This window comes from Lutjanus erythropterus, chromosome 1 (genome assembly GCF_056507025.1).
Source record: "Lutjanus erythropterus isolate fLutEry1 chromosome 1, fLutEry1.hap2, whole genome shotgun sequence".
Lineage (NCBI taxonomy): Eukaryota > Metazoa > Chordata > Actinopteri > Lutjaniformes > Lutjanidae > Lutjanus > Lutjanus erythropterus.
Window position 1 is genome coordinate 29,409,227 of NC_139317.1, and position 16,851 is coordinate 29,426,077.

General features: G+C 38.7%; 1 protein-coding gene across 1 annotated transcript; it reads left to right on the top strand.

Moving 5' to 3' along the window:
* Window positions 1–59: 59 nt before the first annotated feature.
* Window positions 60–16,251, top strand: kif28 (kinesin family member 28). The gene is made up of 27 exons (XM_084719230.1): window positions 60–765; window positions 2,781–2,972; window positions 3,159–3,209; window positions 3,304–3,456; window positions 3,965–4,000; window positions 4,098–4,217; window positions 5,581–5,688; window positions 5,997–6,151; window positions 6,238–6,349; window positions 6,448–6,515; window positions 6,783–6,925; window positions 7,002–7,123; window positions 7,550–7,640; window positions 7,828–7,888; window positions 8,627–8,750; window positions 8,849–8,984; window positions 9,059–9,177; window positions 9,282–9,389; window positions 9,522–9,614; window positions 11,163–11,303; window positions 11,411–11,481; window positions 11,590–11,724; window positions 12,404–12,570; window positions 13,459–13,553; window positions 14,306–14,438; window positions 14,560–14,693; window positions 15,946–16,251. Exons 1-27 carry the CDS (start codon window positions 691–693, stop codon window positions 16,102–16,104), a joined length of 3,102 nt encoding a protein of 1,033 aa, XP_084575356.1. The 5' UTR covers window positions 60–690; the 3' UTR covers window positions 16,105–16,251.
* Window positions 16,252–16,851: the final 600 nt, after the last annotated feature.

Sequence of the window (16,851 nt, forward strand, 5' to 3'; positions counted from 1 at the left end):
GACTGGACCACAACGTCTGTGTGACTTGTGCACTGAACCATTGAAAGGAGCCACAAGCCTTTAATTATCCTTCACAAATAGCTCCAACCGCATCCTGTTGGCGTGTCAGACAATATCAAACTTCATCAAGGTCCAGTTTGAAAAGGAATCTTTTATATGTCCAGTCAGGTTATGGTTAATAACAGGCATTTAGCCGTTGGGCTTATTTCAGAGAAAGTGACTGAAAAGTTTGACATAAATGTAGCTGTAAACACATATAACCACCCTTTTTAAATTAGACTCTCCTATTTCCCAGGGCTCTGCGTCTCCTGTATAATTTATGGTGGTAGACCAGGTGAAAGTGATACCGCCTTATCTCCACTGCTCCACATCAACAAAACCCCAGGGTGGGGAGATGCACATTAAAAACATTTCTTTCCATATTAAATGTTTTTGATTGTGACTTTTTATTCAATAACTAATCAGTATCGTGCCACTGTTCATATGTAATTTCAGCAAGTAAACTAAATGTTCTTTTCCCGTCATGTTTTAAACTTCATGAGGCCTTTACTAACAGGCTCTTTAGTCTCTGTCATACTGACCTGATTGTGTCCATGTCGGCGTGTAACACGAGACAGTCCTGTGTTCTCTGTGAGGGAGCCGATCACTCAGTCTGCAGGTCTGACCGTGCTGATACCTGCCTGCTGCACCATGAGGGCCAAAGCCTCAGACATGCACAGCAAGGACTGTGTCAAAGTGGCTGTCAGAGTCCGACCGTTCAACAAGGTCAGTATTCAATTTCACATTACAAAATGTCTGTTACATCTTTTCCTGATGTTTTTCAAATGTTTCTGTACTATAATGCACAGTACTGTTGTGATATCACATTTTCTGTAATGTTACTATACACTGCTGTATATTACATGTACACTGATGGACCCTACCTGCTCAAAAGAAAAAATAGCATGTTTGGATGTTTTACTCGACCATATTTATTTGATAATCCTAGTTACTTTACAGATTCAAGTTCTCACTCATAAAATATGATGTAATATTTTAAATTAAGCTGCAAAACTGTATATAAAATGATTGATCTTTAACAGCTACAACATTATAGTGGTGTACATATTAATGTAAGAAAGTCCTGAGAGGCAAGTGAGAAAAAAAAATCAGGTGATCCATTTTTTAAGTCTGATGGCAGGTGATTTTTTTTTTTTTTTCTAAGTTGCAAATGTATTGTAATCAATGCTAGCCATTAGTGTTAAAATATATTCCTAGCCAAAAGAAAGACATGACCGTAACGTTAAATAACTTGCTAACACACAATATATGTACCTTGTGTTCAGAGTGCATGGAGAAATTAAAACTCACTTCTAAGAAAACATGAATGATTTTAGTCATATTTAGAAGCTGGGATGGTGCAGTTCAGCCTCCTGAAGCTGAAATGAGAAACAACAAACGCTTAATATATATATATATATCTTTATTTACTTGAGTACTGTACTTAAGTACATTGTTTGAGTATTTGTACTTTGCTTGAGTATTTGTTTTTTGGAAACTTTTGACTTTCACTCCACTACATTTCAAAGACAAATATTGTACTTTTGACTCCACTACATTTCTAGGAAGGTTGTTGTTACTTTTTGACTGAGCACATCGTTGAAGTCAGCTGTTGCTGTTTTTTCTTTTCTAAAATGTAATTGGTCACATGCTGTGTTCCTCACAGAAGGAAACCAATCATAGTACCCGCTCTCAACTGGGACTGATGTAAAAGCAGAAATATGTCATCTAGGTGAACACTGTAACAAGAGCAAGCAAGCTCTCCCTCTTTCATTCAAACAAGTCAGTAAAAGCAGCAGGAGAAAGACAAAATTAAACTCCAGATGTTATTATAATTACAAAAAGAGAAATAATTCCAGCTGGACTTTTAAAGTCGGATTGTTTTTATTGGGGTGAAAAATACCACATAATTAATATATATACTGCCTCTGAAGCCAGAAAAAAATATCAGTTATTTAACAGACTTGGAGAACTCCTTACATTTGGCTTCAGTCTAATTATGTGCAGTGATTTTAATAGTTATGCCAGAAAGCGTCCAAATATTTCTCCAAATTCATTCAAACTCCTAAAAATCCTCCTTTTCTGCCCTAGAAGATACATTTTATTAAAGTGGGTGTCAGAGAAACCCCCTAACATCACACAGTGTGTGTTAGTGTTCATGCCTCTTGATGCACTTGACCTTTTTTTTAAGAGAGGGACCTTTCCATTTTTATAAAGTTTGGAGTCCTTTCATAACTTGCTTGGGGCCTGATAGTTTAGAAATCATAACTGCAGGGCTCTGTGGTCTTTTGGGGGTACTGTACATACATTACTATTGTTATTATTAAATGCACTGGGTCCTCGCTGTCTTCTGTACATTTTTTTTGTGTCATTTGTCATTGGTTTACTCATCTGTCAAATCTGTGACTAACTGTAACTCTCGATGTTAATTTAAAAAAAAGACTGTATAATTAGTGGATTAGTGGATCAGGAACGAGCAAGTCATAGTAAGACTTTTTTAGAGTTAAAAACTCATTTTAATTCAACATGTGACCTCTGCAACAAGTTAAAAGCAGTCTGTAGAGCCCATTGGCAATTTTGATGATGGTGCCAGAGTATCAACAATGGTATCATCTGCATCAAAGTTTGCTGGCAATAATCCTCTAGCAACATCCTTTATAGATAGATCCTTGAGGAATAAATGAATCATCTCACAACCTCTTCTCTCTCCTCCTCCTTCATCATCTCCTTCCTCCGTTCAGAGAGAGAGGGATGCAGGCAGCCGCTGTATTGTCTCCATGGTGTCGAGCTCTATCACCATCCAGGACCCACGTGACTCCCAGAACCATCGCTCGTTTTGTTTCGACTATGCTTACTGGTCCCACAGCGGCTTCACACGAGACCGCTGTGGACTCTACGTGCCTGAAGAGCCTGGGGGACGATATGCTGACCAGGTCAGCTGAAAGGCATCCTGGTAGAACAAGCAAAGAATTCATTAGAACCAACAGAACATAATGCGCTATCTAAATCTAAATTAAAACAGTATAAATGTGGACTGTCCAAGCGGAACAGACCTAGAATGAGAGTTTGATGAAGACAATACTATATCACAGAGCTCACAACTTATCATCTGTCCTCAGGACAGTGTGTTCCAGGACCTGGGAGAGGGCATACTGGAGAATGCACTGCAGGTAGCCAGCAGCACATATTTAACTGTGGGGTTTAAAACAGTTTTGAGGTTATACATCTGTTCTAATAGTGAATGTCTTGATCTCATTTCTGCAGGGTTACAATGCCACACTGTTGGCCTATGGGCAGACGGGTTCAGGGAAGAGTTACTCGATGGTGGGCTATGGGCCTAACAAAGGCCTCGTTCCTAAACTCTGTGAGCGGCTGTTTCAGGCCATAAGAGAAAACCAGGAGACCAGACAATGTCAGGTGATGTGTGCCTGTGTCTGTTATTATCATCATCTTTTAAACCATTTTAATCTTTTTATCATTTTATTTCTTTGATGTGTTTATTTATATTGACAGTACGAGATGTCGTCCATGTTATTGATGTTGACGATGTTATCCATTCCATTTTTTTATTTATTTATATTGACTGAACTACATTATGTGATGTTGTCTCTGCATTCTTTTCCCTTTATTTATTCTTATTGATTTGTTTTTCTTGTTTTCCTGTTCTTCCCACTCTTATTTTTACTATGTTTTAGTGTCTTTAGCCTGTGTCTTAGTTTTGCTTCAGTTTTAGATTTTGTCTTGTTTCTCTTTGGCCTGTTGTCACATTGCATCCTGGGTATCCTGCTCTTTTGCTATGGCTGTCAAAGCACTTTATAAACTCTGCTTTTTAAAGGTGCTATATAAATAAAGGTTTTCTTGTCATCTTTTTTTTCATGTACAATTGTGCAGTATCTTAATACTTTTGTTCTTGATGTCTACACAGGTCTTTTTCAGTATGTTGGAAATCTATAATGAGCAGGTAATAGAGGGGGAAAGCAGCTATTATCATTTTCTTGTTGTCTTTTTTCATTTTTTGTGTTTTTTTGTGTATCATCTTTTCTCTCCTCTCTGTCCAGGTGGTTGACCTGCTCTCTCGGGGGTCTCGTATCCCCGGGGGACTGAGAGTTAGAGAGGAGCAGCAAAGAGGCTTTTATGTGGAGGGTCTTCGAACAGTCCCATGTGAGAGCGCACCACAGGTACAGAGATGGAGGGAGAGTGTGTACAGAGAGAAACCCCTCTACACAGTGTAACATGTCAGACAGTGAAAGAATCATACAATCTGATTCTCCAGAGTCTCTGTTGGAATAAGCTTAATTTAAGATACCAAAGTCACAAAAAACAATCAATTAATTGTAGGAAATTTGCAGGTTTTTTTAAAATATTTTTTATTGTGTTAGTACATATTATCAGTGGTGGACAAAGTACTCAATCCCAGTACTTGAAAGTATAGATACTCCTGGTCAAATATTACAGTGTGCACCTAGATGACGTATTTCTGCTTTTACATCAGTCCCATTTGAGAGGAGCTACTGTGATTGGTTTCTTTCTGTGAGGAACACAACATGTGACCAATTGCATTTTAGAAAAGAAAAAACAGCAACAGCTGACTTCAACGATGTGCTCAGTCAAAAAGTAACAACAACCTTCCTACAAATGTAGTGGAGTCAAAAGTACAATATTTGTCTTTGAAATGTAGTGGAGTGAAAGTCAAAAGTTTCCAAAAAACAAATACTCAAGTAAAGTACAGATACTCAAACAATGTACTTAAGTACAGTACTCAAGTAAATGTACTTCGTTACTGTCCACCACTGTACTTAAGTACAGTAAGTACAGTTCAAGTAAATGTCCTTCATTACTGTCCACCACTGCATATTATGATGCCATTTCAATATGTTATTTTTCACCCATACTCCAAATACAGTGATTACTGAATAAAACATAATACAAAAGAAATAATAAATAATAATAATGTTACTACTACTACTACTACTACTAATGATGATAATGATAATAATGATAATGATGTAAATAAATAAAAAGTAAACAAAAAACAGAAGGTTTTCTCCAAAAGCATACATAGAAAACAAAATATATCTATATATATGGTACAGGACTGGTCCATAAACTAAAAAAAGAGCCACAGCACTAACAGGACACAGTAAGAGACAGCATATGTTGAACTTAAATGATAAATACTGTATACATGGATCCAACTGAGATCTCAAAATGAAAGCAGAAAGATTTCAGCCCTGACTTCACCATCATGACTTTCCTTGCCAGCATTAAAAGCAGCTGAACCACTTCACTCAGACACATATCCAAGCATACATAAATATATATGTATTGCATATTGAATGTCTGGAAGGCAACTGCAGAATTTCATCCCACACATCATTATCCATCACACATTTGAACAATGTGCACCCAGATGTTTTAACCATGCAAGTTTATCTAAGTTCAACTTAACATCTCAGAATAAATTTTAAAACTTCAGCTCTTTGTGGTCCAGACAGAAATTTTCTGGAAGATGTGAGTGGATTTTGTGGATCTAAAATGTAGGTGGAGCAGTTGATGGAACAGGGGACCAGGACCCGAACCACCGCTGCCACTCACATGAACGCCAATAGCAGTCGCTCGCACATGCTCATTATCCTCCAGCTCAAACAGGTACGTGGCTCCACTTCAGTAGCTGTAGATCTTTTTCATAGCAGCTGTTTTGACATGGAATAGTGGGGTAAACACACGTGTTGACAGTGATACTAATTAAGGTTCCATTCCATTCAGGTTAGATGTGCATGACTCACTTGACTCACTGGAAAGGCTCTACTACACTAAATGGAACAAGACTTTTTTCAATATAATGGTAACACCTGTGTTTACCCTGCTACTTCATATCAATATGGGTGAAAGGTCTGTTGCGCTGATATCTGTATCAGAATACTGTCTCTTTTGACATGACTGTGACTTCCTGTCAGATCTTTTCTAAAGAGAGCATCACAAAGCAGTCCAACATTAACTTGGTGGACTTGGCCGGCAGTGAGCGTCAGCGGTTGTCGGGGTCGGAGGCTGACAGACTCAAAGAGGGCACAGCCATCAACCTGAGCCTCACCACTCTGGGCAATGTTATCAGGTTGGCGCCTGGCATTTAGTTTAATTTTGTTTCCATTCAGTTTGGGGGGATCAGTATTTGTCACATCACTCCTTTTTGTTCTCTAGTTCCCTCGCTGATGCTGCGGTGGGAAAGAAGGTTCTTCATATACCCTACAGAGACTCAGTTCTCACCAAGCTGCTGCAGTCTGCACTGGGAGGCAACAGTCGCACTGTTATGGTAACAGAAAGTAATGCTAATAGGCACTTTAGTTATATCATGCTCACACAGTGTAAATACACATAATGAAGTTATATCTAATTTGGGATATTTTCAAGATTGCCACACTGAGTCCTGCTGATATCTGCTATGAGGAGTCTTTGTCAACCCTGCGCTATGCTGAGAGGTACAACAAACCATTTATTTACAGTAGAACTGCAATGATTAAGGATTTGCTGCTTTTCTTTGTCATTACTGATAGTAAATGCAGAGTCTTTGGGTTTTGGACTTGTTTGGACAAAAGAAGCAATCTGAACACATCACTCTGGGTTTGACATTACAAAGACTTACTTTAGGGGGTTGCCACTATAATAAACACACACATAAACACTCCTCTGCTTCAGCTGTATCCCTTCCACACCCCTTGCTCCTTTTTGCCCGTACACCCCTTAAGGGCAAAACGTATCCAGAACCGAGCAGTGGTGAACGAGAGTCCTACTGAGCGTCTGGTCAAAGAGCTGAAGGCCGAGAACGCCAGACTGCTGCAACGACTGAGCCGGCTGGGCCAGGAGGGACGCAGAGCCAACGACGAGACCAGTAAGACTCACTTTTAGAAGAGAATACAGCAGGCGAGGGTAAGAGGGGTCAATAGTATGTATGTGTCTGTTTTCAGAGGAGCTCCGTCAGCTGCTGACCCACAATGAGCTCCAGATCAGAGCCATTCAGACTCTGTGGGAACAACACCTGCAGGAGGCGCTGAAGGACTGGGAGCAACAGTATGCTAACATCACACAGGTACACACACACACACACACACACACACACACGTTAATTGTAATTTTTGGGAACATTAAATAGATTTACATTCATCTCCTACAGACATATCTTCACCCTACACATGACTGTTACTTGCCTAACCTTGAATTGGGATGGCAGTCTGTCTGCATTAAATTTTTCGTGGCACCAGAATTTAATTTATAACCCTTAACAACAGGGTATACATCTTTTGTCCCCAACTGCACCAGCTATTCCCAGTTAACTGGTCTTGAGTCTGAATTGTGTCTCCGAAAATACATACACATACATCACACACACAATCAGAGAGGCACAGGCTCAGGAGTTTTGGTAGTTTCCGCTTCAGAAAACATGTGGACACAGTATGTAAATGCATTTGGTGATGCATCTTGGTAATATTTCTGTGTCCCTCTCTGTCACTGTCAGGAGAGGAGGATGATGCAGATGCATCCCTACATCCTGAACATCAATGAGGACGCTCAGCTGTCGGGGGTGGTCAAGCTTTTCATTCAGGAGGGTTCGTCTGTCTGTGTCTCTGTCTTTATAATGAGATGAGTATCTCACTCTTTAGCTCAGTCCAGTGCTGGATACGTAGGCTAAGTTTGATGTGAATGTGACTTATAATATTCTAATAGTCTGACAGACCTGTCACTACAGTTTTTAGCATGTTCATTACCTCTCAGTAACACTGCTGTGTGTTGCAGGTGAGTGGGACATCGGCCTGTGTGACTCTTCCCCAAGATCCATCTCTATCAAGGGCTTAGGGTGCGTTTTCGTCACAGTTAGGATCACATCAGGGAACGACAGAACATCACAAACCCAGCACGAGTAAAGTGAGATTAGAGACACCAGAACAGGGGTGTCAGACTCCTGGGCCACATCAGTGTTCTGGTTGCCTTCAAAGGGCTAGTTGTAAATGTAAGACTAAATAAATGTATAAATGTATCTACCTGTATCTATATGTTTGATTATTGGTTTTAGTATTCATTTAATGTTTAATAACAATTTCCAAAAACAGAAGTGCAGGAAAAATAATGGCAGACATTCAAGTGTACAACTATTATGAAAAGTAATAAAGCCAGCAGTAGTAGCCTACAAGCAAGGTTTTATATTCAAAGTTTGCTTAAAAGTGAAATATCAGCATTTTGTCAAGCTGTTACCATTATTGCTACGAGCCACAACCACCTGGTTAGAGTGTCAGTGTTGGAAGTGGCTAAATGATATTGAGAGATGCCTTCAGTTCATGGATATTGAAATGTACATGCATGTAATTAAGGGACACCATACTTCCATAATGCGGCACAGAATTTAATTGCACAAATTATATTCCTTGCAAGCACTCGTGAACCACATAAAATAAGGTGCTGGGCTGAACTTGGGCCACTGGCCTCGAGTATGACATGTGCACTAGACGGTCCATGTTTGATGATTTGTCATTTTCTGTACATTTGAGTTCATTCATTACATTCATGTTTGCACATATCTGTGCATGTTGTTTGTCAGGATCCAGGAGCGTCACGCTGTGTTCAGGAACGAACAGCGCCGGGTAACACTGACCCCACTGGCAGAGTCAAAGGTCATTGTCAATGGCAACACTGTCTCAGAGACAACTGAGCTGCAACACCTGGTGGGTGTCAACAACACACACAAACTTAATGATACAATTGTGTGACATGTGTGGACAGACACACAGAAAGTATTTCATCTGTTTTTGTCTTCCTCTAGGATCGTCTTATTCTCGGTTCAAATTGCACCTATCTGTTCATTGGATATCCCTCTGAGAGGGGCGGGGACGACTGGAGCCGCTACGACTATGACTACTTCCAGTCTGAACTGGCGGCTGCAGAGGGCATCCACCTGGGTGAGTGGGGGAGGAACAATTAAATACAGGTTTATTTTTGGAAGCAAAGTATTTCTGTATGTGTCTGTGTTTAGGTGAGTCCAGTGCTGAGTCCAGTCAGACAGACCCCAGTCTGCTGGCTGTCTTCTACGACTACATCAAACTGATGCCCATGATGGCTGAGGCCAACCAGATGAGCCAGGAACTGAACAAGGTGACACTAATTTCTCTGAAACTGAAACTCGTCCTGGTTAATGTGTTATGGTTATGTATTAATAATTAATAAGTACCTCCTCTTATCACCTGCCATGTTTGTAGGGGGTGGAGTTTAGATTGGAGATCAAGAATCTGGCGCTGTCAGATTCAAAAGGCCACGATCTGAAGAAGGAGATTGTTGTCAGAGTCACAGCTATAGGAAGAAAACAGGTTGGTCTTTCTATCTTTCCGTCTTTCATGCAGATAAGCTTCTTTTTTTTTTTTTTTTTTTTTTTATGATTTCTATTTAGCTTTCACATCAGGTCTTGAGTTTTTGTTTCTTTGTCTAAACTCCCTCCCCAGGTGTGGATATGGTCCAAGGTCAAGTTTGTGAACCGTAAATTCCTGATGGAAGAGGTCTACCAGCAGCATCTGGTTGAAAAGAGCAGAGACAGTGTAAGAGAACATGAAGATGTTATCATCTTGTTAAGGGCTCATTGCATGAGTGAAATATAGTCAAATCTAAAATACACGTCTCCTTCACAAACAATCCCAGTCACATTGTAAGGTTTGTTCAAAATTAAAATACCTTTATTTTACAAAATGTATTGAGAATGATCACTGTGTTGCCACCATATAACAAAAAAAAGGTCTAAAATATATCTTCTTTTTAATGATTTGATTTACATCCATGCTCACATCTTCTCTCTCCTTCACTTCCTTCCACCCCCTCCCCTCCTCTTTTCTTCCCTCCTCCTACTTCCTGTTTTTTTTAAATTATATATCACTTACTTGTATTTGGCCAATAGTTTTGCACATTGACAGGGAAGTATCCTCCCACTCAACTCATTAGTATAACACAGCACAGGTGTGTGAGTCTCTGCAGACAATGACTCTGATGAAGACCTGTGTTGGTTGCAACAAGTTGGTCATTTTAATACGTTTTGGAACGTAAGATAAATGTATTTTAATTTTGCAGAAACCTTACAGTGTGCCTTGGATTTTTCTGAAGTGGACTTGCATTGTTTTTTTTAGATCATATTTCACCCATACAATGAGCCCTTCACAAGGTAAAATAAACAACTTATACATATACGAAACTACTTATGCTTATACTTTTAAACATTTTGTAAAAGATAATCAACAGAAATTATATGAAATTTTATGTTGTATACAATCAGGAAGTGTAACAAACTTCAGTATTTCAGAAAATGTCAGCAAAACTTTTATAAAACTGGAAAAGAAAAAGCATTTTCCAAATAGTCATCTATGAGATTTGCAGATGTGTATTATATATTTATTTTTTGATTGTCTTTCTTGAAATGCCGAGAAAGGGGACTTAAAGGGTTATCTCCCAGTGGTTTTATGTTGAAATAATTTTCCACATGGGAGGGATTGCAGCCTGATGGAATCAACAATAAAACATGATTTTAAAAAAAACACAGGAGCATAAAAAAATGAACAAATCAAATAATCTGTATTTGGAACACTGGAGTAATGAAACAAACACAAAGTATACTACATTGTTAACCTAACTCTTAACAGAAAATATACGTTGGCTGAATATTTCCTCTCTGTTAGAGTCAGAAAACAGATCAATATTGAACAAATACAGCTCAGTATCTACATAAACAAACTTCCCAGAGAGGAGTATCAATGTGGTGCTCAACAGGGCAGATTAAAAACAAAGATACCCCTCCTCCTCTGTGGTGAGAAGTTCTCTTCACTAAGAGATTTCCACTACAGAGAGATGGATGAAAAGGTACCAAACCTCCAAATGTTAACCCCAGGAGAGAAACTGACAGTTGAAGAGAAAACAGCTGTTCTGGCTGCTAAACATGTATCTGCCTTCCACAGGCTGAGAGATTCACTACCACTATAAGGTCCAAAAATTAGGGATTTGTATGAATATTGTATTAAATAATTGTATTAATTGTATAATATAGCAACAAAAATGACTGCATCGGTATATATTCATATTTCTTCTTTGGTCCTGGCTGTCAGAGAGGAGAGGGTCTGTCTACAGGAGCATTACCCAGAGACAAAGACCCGTTCTGGGATCCTGTGGAGCCTCTGCTCCTGGGCACTGCTCACCTCTGGCTTCAGTCTTTGGCCTTTCGCATCCCTCTGGAGGAGCAGCTTGAGGTACACACACACACACACACACACACATGTACTGAATACACACACACAGATGTCCCATCAGGTGGTGCTGTAAGTGATGTGTTCAGACAGATAATCTCTGTATGCAGGTGCTGGGGTCAGAGGGCACAGAGGAGGCCATTGTGCAAGCACAGCTGGTCCCCTGCACCTCCACAGGACTGTATGACACACACACACACACACACACACACACACACACAGAGATAGATAGACACAGACAGACAGACACATGTGGCTTTATTGATAAATAATCCTTCTCACCTTCCAGCCCTCTGGGTGAGGATGACATTCTGATCGACCCGTCTGAGTTACTGGGTCGACGACTGGACTTCCAGCTGATCCTGGAACAGTGTTGTGGCCTCCGCTGGATCAGAGAAGCTCGCAATAGAGGGGTTCAAATTGGGTGAGATGTACGGGGAGGGAGGACACTTAAGAGTCTAAAATAATGGGGGTGATACAGAGAAGTCCTACAAAATGATAGCAAGATGGGGTACAGCAGAACAATTACTTATTATTAATTTAATATTTATTGGAGACAAGACATCATTTAAAGGTAATACAAGGAACTCTAGGAATCTAAATCTTCTACTTCCTTTTAACTGGCTAATGTACGAGTCACTGTAACTTTTTCAGGGAAAATGTAAATATTAATTTCATCTGATTTCAAGGAGACTCCAACCTGGTGGCAGGCATTAAGAATAACTATAGAAATAGCCAATCTTTTCGTGGATGGTCCTGTTAACTTGTGTAGGTCATATAGAGGCATCAGTAATATACTGAGGCTGTTTCATTACCAGTTAAAAACTCCTTGTTGTAGCTTTAAGTTTGTGGTTACATTGTGGCTAATATACCTTTGATTTTTGTTTCAAAGCAAAGACTTAAATGTGACATGATTCTGATGTAGATAGTGTTAAAATGAAACAGGAGACACTTGTAACTGTAATATTTGTGCATGGAAAGACTGAGAGTGAAGTGTCATGATAGACGGGGAACAATACTGTTCTCTGGATTTAAGCAGCCAGAAGTTAGATATTGTACTTTGTTTTCCTTTGTTCTCACGTCATCTTCCTCCACTCTGTCAGTTTCAGGTTGTTTGACTGTAGTCAGCCTCTCTACACTCCAGCTGTGTGGCACAACGTCAACCCTCTGTTGGATCACAGAGTTCACTTTGCCTCCCTCAGCACATCCCAACGTCTGCTCGACTACCTGCAGAGCAGCGCTGTAGTGCTGGAGCTCTGGGGCCTTCAAGGTGAGGAAGAGGAAATGGATGGATGATAGGCAAGATTCTCTTTATCATTCACTGCATTTTTGACATAAAACAAACAAAGCAAAATAAAGTTAATATATTTTTGATAGAGCGGCCGGCTAATATTGCAACATCATTGCTATTGGAAGCCAATAGGGGTGTCATGATTCTCCAGATTCCCAATGTGACGTGGCTTTTGATTTTAAGGAATTCGGTTCAATTTTTAGATTTCTGCACTGACACTTATGCCTATTTGTAATAGATGATTGCCTTCATGCCCTGACCTCATTTACATTTTGAAATTACTTTTTAAAAAGAGAGTCTACACCAGTGTTCCCCAACCCTGGTCCTCAGGGACCGCTGTCCTGCATGTTTTAGATGTTTCCCTGCTCCAACACACCTGATTCAAATGATCAGGTTATTGTCAGGCTTCTGCAGAGGCTTGATGATGAGCTGATCATTTGAAAAATTAACAATTCTGTATTTTATGCCTGGTGTAATAATATGTTAATTTCAATACAGAAGAAACTTGATGTTTGCAATTAGATGGAAAAAAAAGCCAAAATGAGCTGGAAAGTATTTGTATATTGGCAAAAATCCAGTATTGTGCATCCCTAATTTTGGATGTTATTTATGAAAGTTTTATATCACAGCAGCAGCCCAAAATGAAAGTAATCAGATATTACTGTGCCTCAATGTGTCCAACAGACTTGTGGAGATGAGTTGAAAAGGAGTAAAATTAAGTTGTAATTCCATCTTTGACACTGATGTTCAGCTTGCACCCTCGTTAGACACATTTCATGTTGTTGCTATGATCTAGTCATTACTTTAAATGCACAGCAGACAAAGATATCATTAAAACTGCTGATAAGTGTTGGTTTTCTGTTTCAGAGGGTTGTACTGACCTGACATCGTCTCTGGAGGGACTGATGATGACTACAGAGGGAGTCTTCATCATTGAGGAGGCAGGACCAACAGACACTGCAGTGAGTTTTAATGTTGAGTCTGTATTCCTGCATCAGGAATGATCTTACTTGGACATGTTTCTAAATCTGGATGAAACTTTAACAAAGATACAAAACTATGGATACATGTGTAACCCTAATATATTGTGAATTTACCTAATTGTAACATAAGTTGTAAGAGAATTGTAAAATCATAAATCATAGGACAGACTTCAGTAAATGTAATTTGTGCCTTCATACTTGGAGTTAACAGCAGTTACTTAACAGAAAACTGTAGTGCACAAGCATGGTGTCCTTTGTTTCTAATCAATCAATCAAACTTTATTTTTAAAGCACCTTTTATACGGGTTAGTTAAATTAAAAGTGCTACAGATGACTGAGAAACCAAGAATAAGACAGGACAAGTATACACTATAAGAGTGGAATAAAAACAATAGATAAAATAAAGTAAAAAGACAAAACAAAGAATGAAAAGTATGACAATGGCTACAATAAAATAGATTAAAAGCAATCATAAGATTTAGATAAAACTATCTATAAAATAGATTAAAAAGACAAAACTAATCAAATTGATAAAAGTAAAATTCTATAACATACGGTATATACAATAAAATAAGTGAGTCAAATAAAGTTAGTCTGTAAACCATTCTTAATCAAAAGCCAGGCTGAGGAGGTAGGTTTTAAATTTGATGAAAATACTCAACACTTCTCATTTAACAATTTATATGGCAAAAATATCAATGACTGTGCTTACATGAATGTGTATGTTGCAGCCTGTAGACTCTGCAGAGCTCAGCTGTTCAGTGAGAGCTCTTCAACAGGACTTGGAAGAACTGAAGAGTGTCAATGCTTCACTGAGAAAAGAAAACCATAGTCTGAGAGAACAGCTCAACACAGCCAAGAACGGTAACTGAAACATAACGCACACACACGCACAGATCTGGATTTTAAATCATGTCTAAACTCATAGCCTCACTGAGAAATGTCTTTTCTCACACACACCTTCTTCCCTCTGTGTGTGTGTTAGGCGGGGAGAGTGTGCGCGGTCGGTCGGTGCGTCCCAGCTGTGATGCAGAGTTTGCTCGTTCTCTCAAAGTTTTCTACCACAGCATGACCTCGGTCCGGGGTCAACTGCAGCGGCTACGCAGACACAGGCCCAGTGTATGTATCCTCGTCTGTCTGCAGCATTAGTGAGCATTACGATGATAAAGCCTTGTGATTGTATTTAATCAACAGTGGATCTATAGAGAACAATACACAATCAGGCACACAAATTAACTGGCACAAGTTTTATTGAGATTACAGTGAGGATTTGAATAATTTACCTACTTTGGGATTTTCCTGCAGGCTTGGTATGTTTGGAATGTGAGTCAGAGAATTTCAGTAACACCTAGACATTTCAGAGACAAATTTACAAATAGTCATTTTACTGGAAATGTCTTCATTGTCTGAGACTCATTCTAGTATTTATAATCATGTAACTTTTTTTTTTAAGTTTTACAGTTTTCTCAATTGTTTTGGCTAATTTTTCAAAACAGTCTTAGTGTTCTCAAAACTGTAATTGCAATTGTCACAACTGTTTCATGGAAAATCACAACCTTATTGCTAAAGGTAATTACTCACCCAAAACAGTTCATGTTTCAAAACATATTTTTTGTGTCAGGAAACTGGCCAATGCAACCAAAATGTTCTATTATCGTGTGAGCTGTACTTTTCAAAATGTTTATATTTATATTTGATGTTGCTTACTACACTGACTTACTTACTACACATGCAAGAATGTCAGTTTTGTCCAGCTGAATGCTGTCATGTATTGCACATGTGATTCAGATTTCAACAGCAGATACCAGTAAAGCTCAATAATATACAGTACTGTAGTGCACAGGAAAAGGATATGCACATGTGTATGTATACAGTAAATTTATTTTTCTAACAATGTGTTACACATAGAGCGGTAAAGGCAGATTAATATAATACAGCAAGCTATAAGTAAATGTACTTACTCTTTTGAACACATGCTGAAATGTGTGTCAACTGCTTGAATGAACAAGAAATTCCACTCTGTTGTGAACAACGTACTAGTTGTTCAGATATGTGAACGTAATGTTTTTAAAAATGTTAATCTCATTTGAGAATTGAGCCAAAGCGATTAAGGAAAAACAGAGTTGGTTTTCACCACAGCAAAACCAACTGTAGAAAAAATATCTATAAACCAGACAGGAAAAGTATTTTTAAGTTATGGAATTTACAATCTGAGGTTCAGCGAGACACCTGCTGATTTTGTACTTCTTTTGGTTAAATATCTGGAAAAGCACCAAGTGGAATTAAGAGTCAGTTGCTAGCATTAAGCCCCTGAGTATACAGTACATGTGTAAAGTTGACTGTTGAGGTTAAGTGTTCCTGTTGTTTCTAGGAGGACGCTGACCTGCTGGGGCTCAGACTGTTTGTGGATGAGCAGAGTCGTCTGCTGAGGGACTTCTCGGAGCAGCTGGAACAGAGCGTCTCCACACTCAAACAAGATGTGGCTGCCATCGTCCGGCGGAAACGAGAACGATCGGGAGTCTGGTCTTGACTGAGTAACTGTTTACAGATTTTTGATGAGTGTTAAGAAAGTGAAGATTTCATATGTTAAGTGTGTGTATTCTATTCCGCTCATTCGAAAATCACAACTTTAGGCGATTCATGAAACCTGCTCAAGTATGGAAGCCCATTTCTGCCAGTGGGATAAAAAAAAAAATCCTGTACCTCATTATAACAAGAAACTTTTCTCAAAATAATGATTTAGTATCTCAAAATAATGAGAAAACAAATAATGACTCAGATGCAAAGTCATTATTTTGAGATACTAACTCCTCATTTTGAGATAAATAAGACATATTTGGAGAAAGCTTCTTATTATTTTGAAATACTAGTTTCTCATGACTGACAGGATCTTTTTTTCTTCACTTTGTCAGAACTGGATTTCGATACTAAAGAAATTAAGTCACTAAATGTAAGTTTCCTGTGTTATTTCCAAGATCCACTAAAAGCATAAGAGATCCTATAAACTTATTTATTTTAGTTTCAAGATAAGGATTAGTTACATTTTGGAGGAGCAGTTACTTTTTTATGTAAAAGGGTATTCATATGTTTTCACATCACCTAGTGTGGGGGCAAAATTAGTCAGCAAGAAAAAATACAGAATAACAAAAGCACCTTAGTCTATAAAAAAAGTTTATTAGACTGCATGTAAAAGAAGACAGTACAGTCCCAAACTGCAAATAAATTAAAAGGCAAATACAACTCAAGTTTCAGAATTCACAATATTATCATGTTTTTG

What these genes read in the sequence shown, in the direction of transcription:
- kif28 (XM_084719230.1), top strand. Translation starts at nt 691, where the DNA reads ATGAGGGCCAAAGCCTCAGACATGCACAGCAAGGACTGTGTCAAAGTG. An exon ending in GCAACAGTCGCACTGTTATG is followed by an intron (nt 6,350 to 6,447) that starts GTAACAGAAAGT and finishes GATATTTTCAAG; the next exon opens with ATTGCCACACTGAGTCCTGC. An exon ending in TACGCAGACACAGGCCCAGT is followed by an intron (nt 14,694 to 15,945) that starts GTATGTATCCTC and finishes TGTTGTTTCTAG; the next exon opens with GAGGACGCTGACCTGCTGGG.